At 41.1% G+C, this 20,503-nt stretch overlaps 1 protein-coding gene across 3 annotated transcripts in view; it reads left to right on the forward strand.

The window, feature by feature from the left end:
* esrra (estrogen-related receptor alpha) overlaps positions 1-20,503 on the forward strand; it is a 33,041-nt gene that overhangs the window by 1,739 nt on the left and 10,799 nt on the right. The window contains exons 1-5 of one of the 3 annotated variants that reach the window (XM_061962030.2): positions 7,510-7,788; positions 13,587-13,970; positions 15,255-15,323; positions 19,822-19,938; positions 20,062-20,175. In XM_061962030.2, the coding sequence (XP_061818014.1) occupies positions 13,592-13,970; positions 15,255-15,323; positions 19,822-19,938; positions 20,062-20,175 (679 nt within the window). In that variant the 5' untranslated portion in view covers positions 7,510-7,788; positions 13,587-13,591. Of the gene's footprint in view, positions 1-7,509; positions 7,789-13,586; positions 13,971-15,254; positions 15,324-19,821; positions 19,939-20,061; positions 20,176-20,503 lie in introns of those variants that run through there. The other 2 variants (XM_061962029.2, XM_061962031.2) reach the window with 2 other exon arrangements.

Below are 20,503 nucleotides of genomic sequence, written 5' to 3' on the forward strand. Positions count from 1 at the left end.
GTTTTTTTATAGCCAAAACACTTTTATCCACAGTACTTCCATCTTTTTAAAAGCAAACAAAAAGCAACTACTCTAATCAAGTAGTTCCATCAGTACACTTCATTAGGAATACTGTGCACTAAGGGTGGGCTATATGGCCTAAAATCTATATTGCAGCCTCCAGTGATAGCGTTTTTATATCACAATATATTAATTGTTATGTAAATGATAATAGAACCATTTCAAAGCAGATTTCAAGGCGTTTAATTTAACTGTTGACGTATGCGGTAACCTATTGCGTCATTTCCGGTTTATATTATTTTGTTAAAACTGCTATTAATCTACTTGCTAATTTACTGTTAATATCTGATTACTTTCTGTTTTAACATGGTTTATCTACATTTCTGTTGAACTGTAGCAAGCATTTAATTATTGTGGTTTATTTGGTCACTTAACATTAGTTTTCAGTTCAGTTTAGTCTATTTCGAACATTCAATTTGATTTTGATTTTTATTAAGGATCCCCATTAGCTGGTTGCCACAACAACCCACTAGTCTTCCTGGGGTCCACAAACTCAATACAATTACAAGTAAAAGCATATAATTATAACTACACAATACAGAAACAAATAAAAGCATCAATAAGCAAACAAGAAAACAATTTAAAGTCAAATAATATTAATTACCATATAAATATAACTACACTATACAAAACCAAACAAAAATCATCAACAAGCAAACTAATTTACAGACTCAGATAAAATATTACTTTCCTTTTAAAAACCTGTTTACTGTCAATGCCGGTGAGAATTCGAGGCAGGTTATTCCAGAGCGATACAGATCTATACATAAAAAGTGCATACGATACAATGTAATGCATCACATATTTCCAGTTGTTTCATTACGGCAGGTCCGAAAAGGAGTAGGAAGAAGCAGAGCTTATTTAATCCTACCTCTTTTCATATCATAGCAGTTTGATCCCATTTGCTTGTTCTCTGTTTGTAACAGAACGATGAATAAATAAATAATAAATGAATAAACATACCATATGTAAGTAAACAAATATTAAACACATAAATAACCATTATATCTTTGTTTTTTTTAAGATTCAAGATGTTCATCATAATTGTTCTTCTTTGTACTTTGTGAACACTTGTAGTTTGAACAGTCTCTTAAACCGAATGATATTGGTTTTGGGCGATACTAAACATTTGGGTATCGACCCAGTACCATGTTGTTACAGGGGCAGTATTGGTCACAATCAAATGGTCAAGATCACTGAATGATTACATTTTTGATTGCAATTACATAACACAAAACGCAGAATGGCGGTGTAACAATATCAATTAAATATTTAAATGATTTCCTCCCACTGGCTCTGATTTAAATCATTTGGTACTTGCCCTTAAATCACTCTTGTGTCCAGAGACTTACTTCCTGAGTTTCTTAACCATAACAAAAAAGGACAGAAGGTTTTTGGAGAATAGAAAATATTGATCCAACCACAGCAGTATCGACAATATGCTGATACTATACTTGGAATCGTTACTGTCGATATTTGCATTAAGCCACCCACCTTTATTTATGTTCAAGAGCTCTAGCTTGCTGTTAGCATATCCTCCTATAGTGTGTAGGGTAGTATGTTTAGCTGTTCCTCAACCTACACTGATGATCCTTTTAAGAAACATAGTTTATTTGTTGACTTAGAAGTTATTTTGCACTGTGGAGGGACGTTAGCCACTCGCAAGAATGTTACATTGCGGTGAGGACACGTTCATTCGCTTGACACTGTTACATTTTCAGGACACAGCTTGAATTTGTCATCTACATGCATTATCACGATATAACAATATTATTAAAAACTTTATCGTCAACGATTTTTTACCATTTATATCACGAAACCTTCCTGTGTACTACTGAACACTCCGTACTTGGAATAATGATGATCGCAATATTTACCTATGTCGTCATTATTTCAAATTAGTTTCTACCCTTTTGCTACGTAGCCAAGATGGCGTCCAGCACTGCTCTCTCACCATTTTGACACTACACTGCATTTTGCCATACTTCACCTTCAGTCTCTTGATTCATTAATAGCTCTTCTGCATTTGCTGACGCATGACTTTCAATTTTGTTCTGAAACACTGGAGGACAGTGTTTTCCTCTGTGAGCAAAAACAGCTTTTGTTGACTAGCTATTACCGTATTTTTCGGAGTATAAGTCGCACCGGAGTATAAGTCTCACCTGCCGAAAATGCATAATAAAGAAGGAAAAAAAACATAAATCGCACTGGAGCCCGGCCAAACTATGAAAAAAACTGCGACTTATAGTCCGAAAAATAGGGTAACTTCCTGTGTGTAGTTAGTGTAAACAATAGCGTCTCAAGCAACATCCATATTGTTGTTGGAGCTGGAACTAATCATTTTGAAACAATGGTCACTTTTACTGTCCATATTGCTCTGAAACCAGAGGAGGAGAACATTTTCACGAAGATGGGTTGTGCGCCCCCTGAACGAGTCGAGGGAGAGGAAGGGCAGGAAGGCAAACACCGAAAATATGTACTAAAAAGTCTACCAAACACAGCTCTGTCGTCCGCTAAATTTTTTGTAGGTGCAAGTAAAGGTATGCCGGAAGGGGGCACAGCTAGCCGGCCTCAGTCATGCAAGCTATGTGATGCAAGAGCAATTTTCAGCCTTCAGTGCAAACGCGCGTTTGCACTCAGAGGACTAAGTGTACTGTAAGTACGTCAGTGCAAAATTTAAGACACTGTACACGACTTTCAGAATATGCTGCTTTTGCCGTTTTAGTGTTTCTTGTTCTTTCATTAATTTGGCAGCTCGTTACAAATACATTTGGACTGCTACGAATAGATTTGTCGCTAATCAGGCGGCATGCCTAATTATAAGCACCTAGTCTGCAAGAGAATAAGAAGGTAGCAGGAGGGATAAGTGTTGCCTCCTTTGTCACTATATTTAACGAGTATTCAGACCCATATGGAATACACTAGGAGTGTAATGGTAAATGTATTCAGATTCATTTTCAATCATCAATCAATCAATTGATATAGCCCTTAATCACAAATGTCTCAAAGGGCTGCACAAGCCACAACGACATCAGATCCCACATCAGGGCAAGAAAAAACTCAACCCATTGAGCGCAGTGAGAAACCTTGGAGGGGACCGCAGATGCGGGCACCGCCCCCGGGCAACCGGTGCAATGGATGCTGAGTGGATACGGTTAATAATGTGAGAGTCCAGTCCGTAGTGGGGCCAGCAGGGGCTACCAAATTCCCACCAGTACGTATTAAAAGTAAAAATAAGGAAGTGTTACTAGTACTGAAATACACGAAAGATTGCAATGGATGCACAGTGGGAGCAGCTGATCCAGACATGCAGGGCGCCTCCACAAACAAGCCTGGGGAGTGTGCATTACCGCCGCCGGGAAAGTTGTGGCATGGAAGCGTGCAGAGCACTTCCACAAGCGTACAGTCCAACCTTTCATTAGCAGGAGTCATGACTAACGATAGTGCTAAAATCGAAAAATGTGACGTTCGCTCTTTTAAAGATCAATCTTCCTTCAAAGAGCCATAAATCCCATCTCTACTAAAAACTGAGCTTGGAGATATTCTTTTGGGTCGGTCATTTAGTAACACTTTGTTTTCCCGGTAAAATACAACATGTAAACCAGGCCACATCAAATTACGCCCCGGGGGCTAGTTGTGGACTGTAGTTACTTTTTTATGGGCATGTAGAACAAAATTGCAACCTAATGTAACAAGAACAAACTAACATGTTGATATAAGGAATCAGGTCTATTAATAACAGAAAAATGAATACTGTTTCATTATTCCAACATTGTATGCACATGCGTCATGCAAATTAGATTACTATACCTGGACAAAGATCAAACAGTATTACCTTGAGTATATTTTGATAGACCAAATAACTTGTGAATAATGGGAATTGATGGAATGATGTTGTAGGTCTTCTAATACCACGTCATGTTTTTATTTCAGCCATGCCGGTTGTAAAACTGACTTGCAACAGATTCATATAAGGCAGGTGTCGCCAACCCATCGATCGCAATATACCAGTCGATCTTTGAGACCCTACCGGACGATTGCAAAAATATTAGGGGGGGGAGAAAAAGTATTAATATGACATTAGTGACACCCCCACCTGGAGATTGGCCAACAGGCATGCATTTTAATCCCTGAACATGCCTGCACGCTTCACATACATATTACCCGCTTGTCTCCCAAAGAAAATGTGGGTGGTGCTAAGGTGTAGTGAAAACATAACATTTAGATTGTTACTGTGACTGTGTTAGTAAGTACGATGACATAAAAGCTCAACAGAAATGAAAGACAGTATGGCAGGATGTCGACATTTTTATTGCAAACATATGGCAGGATGTCGACGTTTTTATTGCAAACAGTCGATCCGTCATTAAAACATATCAAGACACTTTCTCAAACCAATCACGCACTTTTTCGGCTTCAAAATAAAAGCGCTACGCCATACATTCGGTTGAACTACGTTTAGGGTTTCTTCTTAATGTACATGCTTGATATTAGGCGCCACACCTACCAAAATAAAGTAATATAATGTATTGTAGCGTTCAGAAGATAACAAAGTCTGACGTTCTTTTTAGCTTTTATGGCCACTTTTATGCCAACAAGGGGCTCAATTCCAACAAGTATTTTCTCCGTGCACACACGTCTGTCTCCGTGTTTCACTCCTAGACATACAACATTTGTTCATTCTCCACCGACACGGTGTGTTCAAAGACCACTGGAAAAATTACCACCATAACACACTAACATACACATTAACACCAGCCATATGCACGGGGTTGTCTGGAGCGAGGGCAGCGTGTCCACGCTGTGGATGTACTTTAATGAATTTGAAATATACCCGCGGACAGTGATCTTCGCAATTTAAGATGACACTGGCGGTTTTTAATGAGAGAAAAGCTCCCAGCAACATGAAGCAAGTGTGACATGAGGCTCTCCGTAGCTTGCTTTTCGTCACAGACATGGCGCGACAGAATCTAAACAGTGTCTCTAAACACGAGTACAGTCGACAATAACACCAAAACTAGATGCAAGATTTGTTGCCAATCGTTTATTACAGAAAAAGTGACTAAAAGGAAGAAGAGCAATGTCACATTAGCTATGGTTGTAGTTGACCTACATCCATACAGCTTCTCCAGGCAGCATTATTCTGCTCAATACAACACTGGCAGGAGTTCAAAACGTTCAGGAAGATTCAACAATACCTTTTTTTAAGAATTGCAATTCTCCTTCAAATTCCTATTGTAGAAATCCCACATACAATGCAAATAAGGCTTATAAGTAAGTACTACGCCTGGGTGATAAATCGATTTTATCGATGAGTTTTTAGTTTTTTGTCACAGACAATAACAAAATATTAATAAAATCGATGTTTTTTTCTCTTCTTGCATGTTTTATTTCAAACGCACCACCCATATAACCTTAGGGGAGATTGACTCATAGCAAATCATGGCTAATGCTAACGCCAACGAGAGCGAGACATTTGTTCCAAAGTGTTGTCAGTGGTTTTGTTTTGCGGCAACAGGCATGGAACAAATGGCTGCAAAGTTTGTTTAAAAAAGGCAGCAGCCCGACAAACTTATTCCAGCATTTGAAGTCGAGTGGAAGAAATGCAACTCTTTACGAGGCGAACAAGAACATAACAAACAAAACTTCCGCTAAAAGCAGCGTACTATGATGGAATACTTTACACAAAGTATGTATGATGATAAGAAAGAAACAGTGGAAAATGATCATTAAAGCAGTCGCTCTGTACATTGACAGTGGACAGTGAAAAAGACCGTGTTTATCCAGCGATTAAAACTATAGTGACCTCTCAATGCTACATTTTTATTTAAAGAAGTATTTTATTCAAGACAGATGACGTTTTGCCTCACATAGGAAGCTCAATATTGAATAACTTTATTTATTTCAAACAGTCCTACACAAATAGTGGGGCAGGCCCTCCTGGGGGGGGCGCTTTTGACCACGGGAACATGCTTTTTTTTAAAAGCTTGGCTTCACTGTAACCATGGTAGGAGACAAGGAAAGACCGGTGTGTTGTTTCCCTTAATGTTAATGAGCTTACAATGTTATGCAGAGATATAGTTATAACAATTTTATAGACAAATTATACTATTTATAGTCAGAGTGGAGAATGCGGCCGGGGGGGGCACAAAATATTTTCTTCTCCCTGGGGGGAGAACAGAAAATATTTGAGAAGCACTGATTTATAACAATGCCTATTAATCAACATATGAACAAAAGCATTACAGTAAATATGCCGTAACAATCTATAATAGCTAAATTTCATCTGTTTTGTTTTTTGGAAAATGATTTCATACAAAGTCCTATTTATATCTGTTTTAAAAATAACCCAATTTAGAACAAATATTTTGCTAGAGTACTATGCAGTGGCATTTCAAACTGAGATAGGCTCCAGCAACACCGTGACCCCAAAAGGGACAAGCGGTAGGTAATGGATGGATGGATGGCATTTCAAAGTACTTTTGATCAAATAAAAGTGAAACATCTTATGAATTATCTTGGTCCTTTGTATTCATTGGGTTATTTAAAAAGTAGATTGTAAAAAATCTCTAATCATTTTTTTGTGAAAATTTGTAGATTTTATTTTAGGCCATATTGCCCAGGCTTAGTAGGTGCAATTATTTTCCAGATGTGGCATGTAAATGTTGTGATTTAGGGCTATATAAATAAACATTGATTGATTGATTGATTGATTGATTGCTTTTCTCACCATGATTTACTCCTGATCTTGTATAATAAAGCCAATAACTGATTAAATTATTAAGGGACAAGCGGTAGAAAATGGATGGATGGAGAACTGATCTATTTAGAACACATTGATGTAAATTGTGTACACATTGAAAACAGGAAGTGAGCGTATGTGTTAGCAATTGCTATTAAGTGGTAAAAGGGTAGGATTAAATAAGCTTTGCTTCTTCCTACTCCTTTTTGGAATTGTCCTAGTGGTTAGAGTGACAGCCCTGAGATCGGTAGATCGTGAGTTCAAACCACGGCCGAGTCATACCAAAGACTATAAAAATGGGACCCATTACCTCCCTGCTTGGCACTCAGCATCAAGGGTTGGAATTGGGGTTTAAAAATCACCAAAATGATTCCCGGCCGCGGCCACCGCTGCTGCTCATTGCTCCCCTCACCTCCCAGGGAAGTGAACAAGGGGATGGGTCAAATGCAGAGGTTAATTTCAACACACCTAGTGTGTGCGTGTGTGTGTGTGACAATCATTGGTACTTTTTTACTTTAACTTTTGGAATTGTAAGAAAAATGTATAATATGTGATGGAGCATATTGATACAATATAACTTAGACATCTGTTCATAGCTTTGTATGTATTATACAACATTTATAAATGGTGTTGACTGTTAGTTATTTAAAAAAGCTTGATGTTAACATATATATATGTAACGGATAACAATATCCAGAAGGCACGTAGTGAAGTGGAGTATTGTTGGTCATGCAGCTGCAAGCTAGCTAGTTGTCCGGTACATTGAAATGTTGCAGCCTGTTTTCGTTCTAATCTGTGTCATTGTATCGCATATTCGGGAAGTGTACGTGCTACACCAGCCTCCATTTCCAGGTAAAACGAATCATAGTCTGGGTTAACGGCCAAAATAAATCACGGCCCTGGAGGAAATAGCGTGGGTTCCATGGATTAACGCTCAGCGACAGCTAGCTGTTTAGCTAACGGAAGCTGACGTTCATGCTAACACGGTAAGCTAATGCTAACATAATGCTACATTAGATTGCAGTATTTGTGACACGCTGCAATGGAACTTTAAACTCCAGACTCGTGAACTGAGCTAACGGTCACTGCGTGAGTTATAGGCGCAGACAGCAAAACGAACATGTAACGTTAGCTTTAAAATGCTTGTGTGTGACCAATGTTCTTCATTTCGAGTCACACCAATATGTATGTCGATGCACGTAGAATTGAGAAATACTTCCATCCATTTCCTACCGCTTGTCCCGTTCGAGGTCGCGGGGGTGCTGGAGCCTATCTCAGCTGCATTCAAGCGGAAGGCGGGGTACTTCCCACTAAAAAGATTGCATGTGTAATTTGGAATGACGCGATAATTGCCTGATAGAAAACTGCATTTTAAAGCTACTGGGGTTGACTGTGCTGCACTCTCAAACTCCAAATGAAGTTACTTACATTTACTTGTGTTTGAGTTGTATTGCGGTATGTTGAAGCATTTCGTTACAAGTGGGACTTGTTGGGGTGTCTAGATAGGGCATGTGATCCTGCGTGGTCATGTCATTTTAAAGCTTTAGGCCAGACTTTTTCCACTGAGAGCCGCACACTGAAAAATTAAAAGCATATGCAAGAGCCATTTTGATATTTTTAATTTTCAGATTTTTTTTAGCCTTTAGGGCTCCCCTCAAATTTGGTCTCGGAGACCTAAAAGGGCATCAGTCATAAACATTTAAAAATGAGTCATATTGTCCAGGGTGTACGCTGCCTTCCGCCCCAATGCAGCTGGGATAGGCCCCAGCCTGTACCCAAGAGCAACAAGCAGTAGAAAAAGGATGGTAATGTATATATTATTCAACGCTTAACTCTCTAAATCAATTTCAGGTCTATTTGTCATATGTTTTTATGTTTTATGCCAAAGAAACCCTTTTTTAATGGCAAAAATGTCCATCCATCCATCCATTCATTTTCTACCGCTTGTCCCTTTCGGGGTCGCGGGGGGTGCTGGAGCCTATCTCAGCTGCATTCGGGCGGAAGGCGGAGTACACCCTGTACAAGTCGCCACCTCATCACAGGGCCAACACAGATAGACAGACAACATTCACACACTAGGGCCAATTTTAGTGTTGCCAATCAACCTATCCCCAGGTGCATGTCTTTGGAAGTGGGAGGAAGCTGGAGTACCCGGAGGGAACCCAAGCAGTCACGGAGAGAACATGCAAACTGCACACAGAAAGATCCCGAGCCGGGGTTAAACTCAGGACCTTCGTATTGTGAGGCACATGCACTACCCCTGAGCCTTAAATACATCAATAATTCATACCCCATCCATCCATTTTCTACCGCGTGTCCCTTTTGGGATCGCGGCGGGTGCTGGAGCCTATCTCAGCTGCATTACCATTGATTTGAATTCGTTATTATTTTTTGAGCAATGACAACTCGAAAAAAATCTCACTAGAATTCTTGAGGATCCAAAAGGGCCCTATCAATAAAAATGTTAAAAATATATATATATATATATATTTTAATACTTTCAACGCTTGTATGTCGAGGTCAACATATAATCTATCTGTTGTTTAAAAGTTTTTTGTTTTTTTTAAATATGTTTTTGTTTGTTCTATGCCCTTTTTGTCAACGGTTTTTCGTTGTTCTCATTGGGTTGAGTTTTTTCTTGCCATGATGTGGGATCTGAGCCGAGGATGTCGTTGTGGCTTGTGTAGCCCTTTGAGACATTTGTGATAAAGGGCTATATAAGTAAACTTTGATTGATTGGAAGAAAACTTAGTATTTTATATGGCAAACCAACAAAATATGCAATATTTTCACTAAGAAATATTTCAAAGTGGAATATTGATGTGAAGTAATTGGAGCCTTAAATTGGTTACTAAATTATAATATTGATTTTGATTCATATTGAATTTTTGAGCAATGACCGTTTAAAGAAAAAAAACAGCCTGCATGGCAGTTTTGTGTTATTAGAGTTGACATTCCAACTTTGTACCATTTATATTTTACTGTTTCCTCTTTAATTCCACATTTTTATTTTATTTTTATTTTTAATAGTTTTTTTGTTTTTTTTTCAATAGGCTGTTAAAAATTAGCTGGCCCTCAGGTTGCACTTTGGACACCTCTGCTTTATGCTGAACAGAAACTATGTTTATTGGGAATAAAATACAAAAATATAAAACAAAATCTTATAATCCATAAATGAGTTGAGGTACTATGTGGCAACCCTGCATGAAAATAATAAAAAAATGCAATATACAGGTACTTCCTGAGAACAGATTATCAGCACAATTGTTGTGACTTGTCTGCATTGTGCACGCATTCAAGCAAGGTGATCTAGAGGACTTTTCTCCTCATCCTCACATACTGATCTATTATTCTGGGACAGCAGCAGTAGATTAAGACAGTACAAAATGTCCACCTTGGCTTGAAGTGCCTTTTGCACCACTCATACTGTGTCATAGTTAATTTGATATTTGATATCGTCTGTCTATTGAGGTGTAACTTTGCCCACAATATGACACAAATAGGAACCCACCTGCTTGGCCCCCATTGGATTTTATGACATCCTGTGTCAAAGACACACTTGGCTTTACTATGAGTCTCTGGAATGTGCACGGCATAGACAACAACTAAATCAGATGATGAAACTACTCCTATTTAAAAATTGCGTGTATTTTTGGTGCACTCCTTGTGATGCTATTCAGTTTTTTTTTTTAAATTACATTTGATGTATTATAATTGTGATTGTAGAAAACTTAAGTGTGGTAGTCAACACATTTGTTAGTAATTGTCAGTGGGGACTGTGTTGGTATGTAAATTACTTTCTTCTGTATTCGCTAATATAATGTATTGTTACTTTTTGTGTTCAAAGGTATGAGAGGTTCTAAGTACAGACACAGAGGAGAAGGAAAGCACTTTGCTGCAGCACTCTTACAGCCTCACACGAACATTACTTATGCGCCTGGAAAGTGAAGAGCGATCACGCTTTATGAGCCGCGTGACCTTTATCCAGTCACCTTGGCTATTTTAATTTACAAAGATGCCAGTGACAAAGACTTCACACCGACCATGCTTAAAGATTGCAGTTTTTAATAGGTGCGAATGGTTTTGATTGAGTTGAAGCTAATGTGTTTATTTCATGGCTTAAAAATAATAGCTGATAAGCGCACAGGCTTTTCTGTAGATTACTTTTTACTTCAGTGACAATAATAAACAAAGGCTATGCAAAGTAATTCACTAGTGATTGTCAGAGTTGTTGACAAGATGATATAATCCTTTAATAGTCCCACAATAGGTAAATTCATAAACACGTTATTATTGACAGGGAGCTTTCACCTATGTTGGGCAACATTTACACTTCGACCACATACCGCGTTTTTTATAGTAAACATGTCAACTTAAATATAAAATACATTGTTTTTACAAAGTAAAATGCTCCAGCAACACAATGCAGTATTCTTATTTCGGTATTCAGTGTTACTCACAAATACATTCGGTGCTGCCTGTTGCTCCCTGGCTCATAAACACATTATAATGGGACTGTCCATGACTGCAGCTTGTTGTTACAAATCCCTACTAAGATTGCACAATACACATGATATCCCATAAAATGTATGTATTTGGCCCACAATAGAGAGATTAATTCCTACCGTTCAATCGCGCTAATGCATGTGTATGACTCATGCTAACCTCTAAGATAGCGTATGTAAGGAAACAAAAAATAGATTACAACTGGAAATAAAGCAATATATTACCACAAAAGCCAGCAGCCAAAGGAGAAACTTTTGCTGCCTGTAACTTGTTTTGAATTGCTTCTATTATCATTTAAATGACAATTATCGTTATTGTAACCAGTCTCTACGCTGTACAGTAACTGCTTCTTAACACACCTCATCTGCACATAGCAGGAGCGATTATTGTTGCTAACTTAGCGGCTATTCTAAGTTACCAGTGACAAATTGTTTTCCGGTACCGGTACTCAAAGTTACCAATTTTCGGTACTTTTGTGTATGTTCATGTGGTAATAAATCTTTAATTTGTGTAATAATTAAATCTCATAATGTTTCAATTTAACATATTTATTTCTCTATATTTACCCGGCTCCATATAGTCCTTTCAATTTCCATCTGGAAAATATGTGCTGGGGGTCCATTGGGGCAACTAAATTATAAACAAATGAACAAAAAAAGATTGAGTAAAAATAGACAAATATTTTTCAAAAAGTAATAATCTACAAATGAAAGTGAAGCAAAAACTTTACATTAACATTATAAAGTTAAGTACGAGGAACCGAGCTGACTATGATAACTATCGCAAGTTAAAATGCAAAATGCTTCTTACACACTAGATTAGCAGGTGAAGATGATTATGATGTTGCTGTGAGCATCACCAAATGTTAACGCCGTTTCTTCCCTCGTGTCCCTGGCTGCAGCCAAGTCGATAAAGGTGCCAAGTGCAGGAGTTGTAGCCGTACATCTAACTTGGCAGTCAAAAATTCCGCACTCTTCAGCAATGAGAAAAACCCTAAACCCTGTGTTTAACCGGGTGCTTCCTTACATTGCGAGTGTTGCGGATACTTGCCTTGAGTTTTGCGTCACAAATATTGCAGCAAGCGTAATCTGCATCGGTGTCGCATTTGAAAAGACGGGCCACACTTAAGAGCAGGGGTGTCCAACTCATTTTAGCTCAGGGACCGCATGGAGGAAAATCTATTCCCACATGTGCCGGATGGGTAAAATCATGGCATAATAACTTAAAAATAGAACTACGACAACTTCAGATTGTTTTCTTTGTTTTACTTTGGCCAAAAATAGAAAAAGCACATTCTGAAAATGTATATATTACAAATTACCCTCTTGACAAAACATTTCAAGTAGGTATCAACTAACTAATTTGTCATTTCCACTGTTCACTTTCTTTACATTTGCGAAGAAGGCAATCATTTTCTATATCAATGTGCAGTCTCTCATGGTGCGTTTGAAATGGGGTTACCAATTGTTTATTGTACTCCTGTTTGTTTTAAGTTGGGTGGAGGGGGAGGAGTCGCAGCCCCGCTTTACCGTGTACCTCTTGCTTGGTATACTTGCTGGCACCGGAATAAACGTTTGCTTTCCTAACAGGATTGCTATTGTGACATCCTGTGGACACATTTAGAACAGCAGTTTCTTTAATTTAAAAATGCAGCTCAATTTTACACTTAGCAAACTCATCTCACGGGCCGGATTGAACCTGTTCCGCGGACTGCATGTTTGACATGGTATGATATTGTATGTTTGGCATGGTATGATCTTTGGGTTTTTGTCAAGAAGCATTGATGGATTGCAAGATTACTAAGAGCATGTCCGCTTTGAAATCGCCTGTTCTCCACTCAAGTGCTAGCAAATACTCGCCACTCGCCAGTGCTAATACAACCAGATGTGATGCAACCCCTGCACCAGCACCGAAACATGGCACTGCTGGATCTCAAATGAATCGGTGCCCGGTAGCACCGGCCTGGTTTAGGTTGGTGCCAAAAAAGTACTGGATCCGGTGCTGGATCCCTACTTTTGACATAAAACACATATAGAAGCGACAATGCTTTCAATGTTTTATTTACTCTCATGCATCGTGGCCAATTATGTAAATTAGATGAAGGTGTCGTCTCACCACAGATAGATTGCAGTCCTGTGGCAAACACTAATTTTTTTCAGTATTTTTATTAGGCACTATATTATTATAGACCTTTAAAATAGGATTGCAACTTATGTTTGTTCACTGTGTTAGACAATGTTAAGTTAAAGTTTTCTTTACATGTTTTCTTCCCTTTCAGACATCATGTCTTCCAGGGATCGCCGGTCCGACGTCTACATCAAGGCAGAACCGAGCAGTCCGGAGGGAGGCGGAGGAGGGCGAACCAGTCCCGGAGGAGCCTCCTCCGATTCCTCCCAAAGTGGAGGTGGAGAGACCAGGGGAGACTGTGCTAAGCGCTATTCACCGCCGCTTTACACACCAGCCTTGCGTTGCCACTTCAAAGACGAAAGCGGCGATGGGGCGGATGAGGGATCCACTGGAAACGGAGCTGGTCGTTGCAAGTACGCCCTCAGCACACTACCCAAGAGGCTGTGTTTGGTCTGCGGGGATGTGGCATCAGGCTACCACTACGGCGTGGCTTCCTGTGAGGCCTGCAAAGCCTTCTTTAAGAGAACCATCCAAGGTACGACAGTCCACATTTATGATTCACTATGATATTAAGACACAATGTAATGATTTGTGAGTTAAAAGATGGAATTGACTGCAATTTGTAAACACAACTGTGGTGTGGGCAGCAGGCCACTAGCTATAAATTTACTATACAGTCATGTTCTCTGCTTGAACAAATATCATTTGTCATGTTAAATTAACAGTGATTACCCTAAATATGATTTACTGAATGGCTTCAAAAGTTGGCAATCACCCATAATGCACACACTGACATACTCTGAGAATTTCAAAAAACTCACATATCATAACTCCTCCCTGTGAAACCTGTCGTTTAGAAGTGTGTGGATGTTGCTGATTCGACTGTGCCTTTGCATTGCAGGTTCTTTACCTTGTAGAGTCAGCGATTTAACGGTTTACACGGACAACAATTTTCCTCAAACGTAGCATTGTATTATTATTATGTCTGCTTCGCCCCTCACACCTGTGACATCCTGAATGGTAGTTGATAAAATCCCCCACAAATACTTCCAATGTGTTATGCAATTGATCATATATTAAATTGTCTTTGTAATGTACTTGTATACAGGACAATTGTATTCTGTTTTTAGCAATGTTTTAAATTGTGTCCCAAAGTTATTCAAATACAGTATATGTCGTACTTGTATGTTCTACAATGTGACAGCAAACATTTGGAGCCCTTATACCATATCAACTACAGCGGCCACACAACCCTCGTTTATCGCGGTTAATTGGTTACTGACCTGAAAGTGATAAGTGAGTTTCTGCAAAAGTAGGATTCTTATTAATAAATAGAATATTTTTATAAAGCATACAAAAACTGTTTACCACCTACTAATCACATTTTTTAAACATGATTAGAGCAATCTAGAATTGAAACAACACTCTTATAGTCACTTTTACACTCGTTTTACCCAATAGAGTGGACATAATAATAGAAAATAAGACCTATAATATACTTTTAATACATATAGGACATAAATAAGACAATGCGGTATGTACAATAATATAGATTATCACACATGCGCTCTAGGATTGCGCGATATAGACGATATACTACATAAATGACATGAATTTGGCAGACGATAATTTTCAACACAATTGTGATATTGTGATGATGTGTGTTGATGACGCAGCTGTGTCTGCAAATTTGACAGTGACAATTGAACGAAAACACTGTAACATTCTAGCTAGCGGCCAACTTCCCTCCACGGTACAAAGCCACTTTGAAGTCAGCAATCTTTGCCTCCATGGCAGCAAATAAACTACTTTCTTACAGGTATCATCTTTGGGGGACAAGGAATAGCTAAACATGCTACACTACACACCATAGGAGGATATGCTAAACGTAAGCTAAAGCTCTTGAATGTAAACCAAGGTGGGCGGATCAATACAAATATAGATAGCAACGATACCAAGTATAATATAAATATTTGGTCGATACTACAGTGGTTAGATTGTTGATTTTGTTATTGTTTACAAACACTGCATCCTGTGTATTTATCTGATTAGAACTGTGATCAAAAATCAAAAATGAATTTAATGATCTTAAAAATTTTAAGTATCAGCATTGGTATGACCAATACTGCCCCAGTAAATACTTGGTATTGGATTGATAGCCACATTTGTATTATCGCCCAAAACTGATGTAAAGTGTACAAACAGCGGAAGAATAAGTGGTTATAGAACCATGTTAAAACAAAGTAACCTGCTTTTAACAGTAAATTAACAAGAACTGAAGACGAATATTAGTTTTGAGAAAATAATACAACTGGAAATGACGCAATGTATAACCACATATAATATGTCAGCATCTGAATTAGAAACCTTTTTAATCCGTTTTGAAATTAATTTATTGGCATTTATATACCAAGTAATATATCGTTTTAGCAGGTGGCTGCAATATATATCGCAACAAAAATTTTAGGCCATTAATCTTGTATTTTTTTAGTGAAATGACAATAAAACCATTGTATTCTATATCGGCCATCCCTCGCGCGCGCACACACACACACACACACACGCATGCACGCACATGCACATTTCTTAAACACTAAAACCACTAACCTGTGAAAATACTGCAACCTGATGATCTACTGTGCAATACAGATTTGTTTTTCCCGCTAAGTTAATTGATCCATTTTTATGTTTTAAAAGGTTAGATTTAGGACACAAATCTGTAAAATGTGCTTAAAAATGCACAGGCCAAAGTCAAAATTAAAACAGTGAGGAACTGTGATTTGATTTTTAAGACAGAAATACACATTAAAAAAAACGCGACAGTCCATCCATCCATCCATCTTCTTCCACTTATCCGAGGTCGGGTCGCGGGGGCAGCAGCCTAAGCAGGGAAGCCCAGACTTTCCTCTCCCCAGCCACTTCGTCCAGCTCTTCCTGGAGGATCCCGAGGTGTTCCCAGGCCAGCCGGGAGACATAGTCTTCCCAACGTGTCCTGGGTCTTCCCTGTGGCCTCCTACCGGTTGTACGTGCCCTAAACGTGGCATCCTGACCAGGTGCCCGAACCACCTCATCTGGCTCCTCTCGATGTGGAGGAGCAGCAGCTTTACTTTGAGCTACCCCCTGATGACAGAGCTTCTCACCCTATCTCTAAGGGAGAGGCCCTCCACCCGGCGGAGGAAACTCATTTCGGCCGCTTGTACCCGTGATCTTGTCCTTTCGGTCATAACCTAAAGCTCATGACCATAGGTGAGGATGGGAATGTAGATCGACCGGTAAGTTGAGAGCTTTGCCTTCCGGCACATCTCCTTCTTCACCACAACAGATCGATACAGCGTCCGCATTACTGAAGATGCCGCACCGATCCGCCTGTCGATCTCACGATCCACTCTTCCCTCACTTGTGAACAAGACTCCTAGGTACTTGAACTCCTCCACTTGGGTCAGGGTCTCCTCCCCAACCTGGAGATGTCATTCCACCCTTTTCCGGGTGAGAGCCATGGACTCGGACTTGGAGGTGCTGATTCTCATCCCAGTCGCTTCACACTCGGCTGCGAGCCGATCCAGTGAGAGCTGAAGATCCTGGCCAGATGAAGCCATCAGGACCACATCATCTGCAAAAAGCAGAAACCTAATTCTGCAGCCACCAAACTGGATCCCCTCAACGCCTTGACTGCGCCTAGAAATTCTGTCCATAAAAGTTATGAACAGAATCGGTGACAAAGGGCAGCCTTGGCGGAGTCCAACCCTCACTGGAAATGTGTCCGACTTACTGCCGGCAATGCGGACCAAGCGCTGACACTGATCGGACAGGGAGCGGACCGCCACAATCAGACAGTCCGATACCCCATACTCTCTGAGCACTCTCCACAGGACATCCCGAGGGACACGATCGAATGCCTTCTCCAAGTCCACAAAGCACATGTAGACTGGTTGGGCAAACTCCCATGCACCCTCAAGGACCCTGACGAGAGTATAGAGCTGGTCCACAGATCCACGACCAGGACGAAAACCACACTGTTCCTCCTAAATCCGAGGTTCGACTATCCGGCGTAGCCTCCTTCCAGTACACCTGAATAAACCTTACCGGGAAGGCTGAGGAGTGTGATCCCACGATAGTTGGAACACACACTACGGTTCCCCTTCTTAAAGAGAGGAACCACCACCCCGGTCTGCCAATCCAGAGGTACTGCCCCCGATGTCCACGCGATGCTGCAGAGTCTTGTCAACCAAGACAACCCCACAGCATCCAGAGCCTTTAGGAACTCCGGGCTGATCTCATCCACCCCCGGGGCCTTGCCACCGAGGAGCTTTTTAACTACCTCAGCAACCTCAGCCCCAGAAATAGGAGAGCCCACCACAGATTCCCCAGGCACTGCTTCCTCACAGGAAGATGTGTTGGTGGGTTTGAGGAGGTCTTCGAAATATTTCCTCCACCGATCCACAACATCCGCAGTCGAGGTCAGCAGAACACCATCCGCACCATACACTGTGTTGACAGTGCACTGCTTCCCCTTCCTGAGGCGGCGGATGGTGGTCCAGAAACGCTTCGAAGCCGTCCGGTAGTCGTTTTCCATGGCTTCCCCGAACTCCTTCCATGTCCGAGTTTTTGCCTCTGCGACCGCTGAAGCTGCACACCGCATGGCCTGTCGGTACCTGTCCGCTGCCTCCGGAGTCCTACGAGCCAAAAGAACCTGATAGGACTCCTTCTTCAGCTTGACGGCATCCCTCACCGCCGGTGTCCACCAACGGGTTCTAGGATTACCGCCACGACAGGCACCAACTACCTTGCGGCCACAGCTCCAATCAGCCGCATCGACAATAGAGGCACGGAACATGGTCCACTCGGACTCAATGTCCAGCACCTCCCTCGTGACATGTTCAAAGTTCTTCCGGAGGTGGGAATTGAAACTCTCTGACAGGAGACTCTGCCAGACGTTCCCAGTAGACCCTCACAATGCGTTTGGGCCTGCCAGATCTGTCCGGCATCCTCCCCCACCATCGCAGCCAACTCACCACAAGGTGGTGATTGGTAGAAAGCTCCTCCCCTCTCTTCACCCGAGTGTCCAAAACATGAGGCCGCAAATCCGATGACACAACTACAAAGTCGATCATGGAACTGCAGCTTAGGGTGTCCTGGTGCCAAGTGCACATATGGACACTCTTATGTTTGAACATGGTGTTTGTTATGGACAATCTGTGACGAGCACAAAAGTCCAATAACAAAACACCACTGGAGTTCAGATCCGGGCGGCCATTCTTCCCAATCTCGCCTCTCCAGGTTTCACTGTCGTTGCCAACGTGAGTGTTGAAGTGCCCCAGTAGGACAAGGGAATCACCCGGGGGAGCACTTTCCAGTACTCCCTCGAGTGTATCCAAAAAGGATGGGTACTCTGAACTGCTGTTTGGTGCGTAAGCACAAATCACAGTCAGGACCCACCCCCCCCACCCGAAGGCGGAGGGAGGCTACCCTCTCGTCCACTGGGTTGAACTTCAATGTGCAGGCTTTGAGCCGGGGGGGCAACAAGAATTGCTACCCCAGCTCGTCGCCTCTCACTGCGTGCAACGCCAGTGTGGAGGAGAGTCCAGCCCCTCTCGAGAGAACTGGTTCCAGAGCCCTTGCTGTGCGTCGAGGTGAGTCTGACTATATCCAGCCGGAACTTCTCTACCTCGCACACTAGCTCAGGCTCCTTCCCCCCCAGCGAGGTGACGTTCCACGTCCCAAGAGCTAGCTTATGTAGCCGAGGATCAGACCGCCAAGTGCCCTGCCTTCAGCTTCTGCCCAGCTCACAATGCACCCGACCTCTATGGCCCCTCCCATGAGTGGTGAGCCCATTGGAGGGGTGACCCACGTTGCCTCTTCGGGCTGTGCCCAGACGGGCACCATGGGGACAGGCCTGGCCACCAGGCGCTCGCCATCGTGCCCCAACTCCGGGCCTGGCTCCAGAGAGGGGCCCCGGTGACCTGCATTCTGGCGAGGGAAATCTGAGTCCCTGTTGATGCATTCCCATAGAAGTCTTCGAGCTGCTCTTTGTCTACGCGACAGTGAAGCCTCAAAATTCGAAGCACGAAGTGGCGATGGACGACTATAGCTGTTATAAGTAAGTCGAATATACATCAAAACAGTTTTAATTACTTTCTAGTGCCTGCTTTACATTCATCAACTATATCCTTGGAGCGGGGTAAATTTAAATGAATAATTCTGTTAAATTGATGCAATAGTGACTAAAATCTCACAAGCTTAAATGGAAATTCAAAATTATTCAGCTGATTCATTCATATTTACATTCTGTTAGATTGCATTAGAGTAAAGGTCATTTTCATTCATCTGAAGTATTCATTAATCACTGTCTGCCTAATAACCTTTTCATCTTCTGTTCTTGCGTGAAGGTAACATTGAATACAGCTGTCCAGCATCAAATGAGTGTGAGATCACCAAAAGGCGCAGAAAGGCTTGCCAGGCATGCCGCTTCACCAAGTGCCTCAAAGTGGGCATGCTGAAAGAAGGTGAGTGTAACTTCTGCAAAGCCAGAAGCTGTTTGGACTTTTACTATCTGACCATTCGCTGGGCATCTTTTTATTACATCTGGACAATAAGTATACACTTTTTCCCCATGTATTGTGGTGCAGGAGTTCGTCTTGATAGGGTTCGAGGTGGACGACAGAAATACAAAAGGCGCCCTGAAGTGGAGAATGCAACTTACCAGAGTGTTCCCCTGCCACTGACTAAGGAGAATGAAAAGGGTTTGTATTTTTATCTACAAATAGAAACCAATCTCACTGTACTAGAACTAACTTACTGAATCAAACGTAGAAAAAACAATGTACAAACTCTTGTAACCCAGTGGAAATTATTTTTAAAAAGTGCCGTCTACTGCTCTGCCCTGATTTTTTGTGTGTTACACGTTAAAGGTTTGCTTTTTATAATGTATGCTGAAGTAAATGTATTTAATATTTTGGCATATTTTATTAATGTATGCTTTATTCAACCTGTGATTAAGTCCTCATAATGTGCTGTTCTGTGTTTTGATTGGACTGCCTACTTAGTTTCTGTCAAAATATAACGATCAGC

This window comes from Nerophis lumbriciformis, linkage group LG09 (genome assembly GCF_033978685.3).
Source record: "Nerophis lumbriciformis linkage group LG09, RoL_Nlum_v2.1, whole genome shotgun sequence".
NCBI classification, from domain to species: Eukaryota; Metazoa; Chordata; class Actinopteri; order Syngnathiformes; family Syngnathidae; genus Nerophis; species Nerophis lumbriciformis.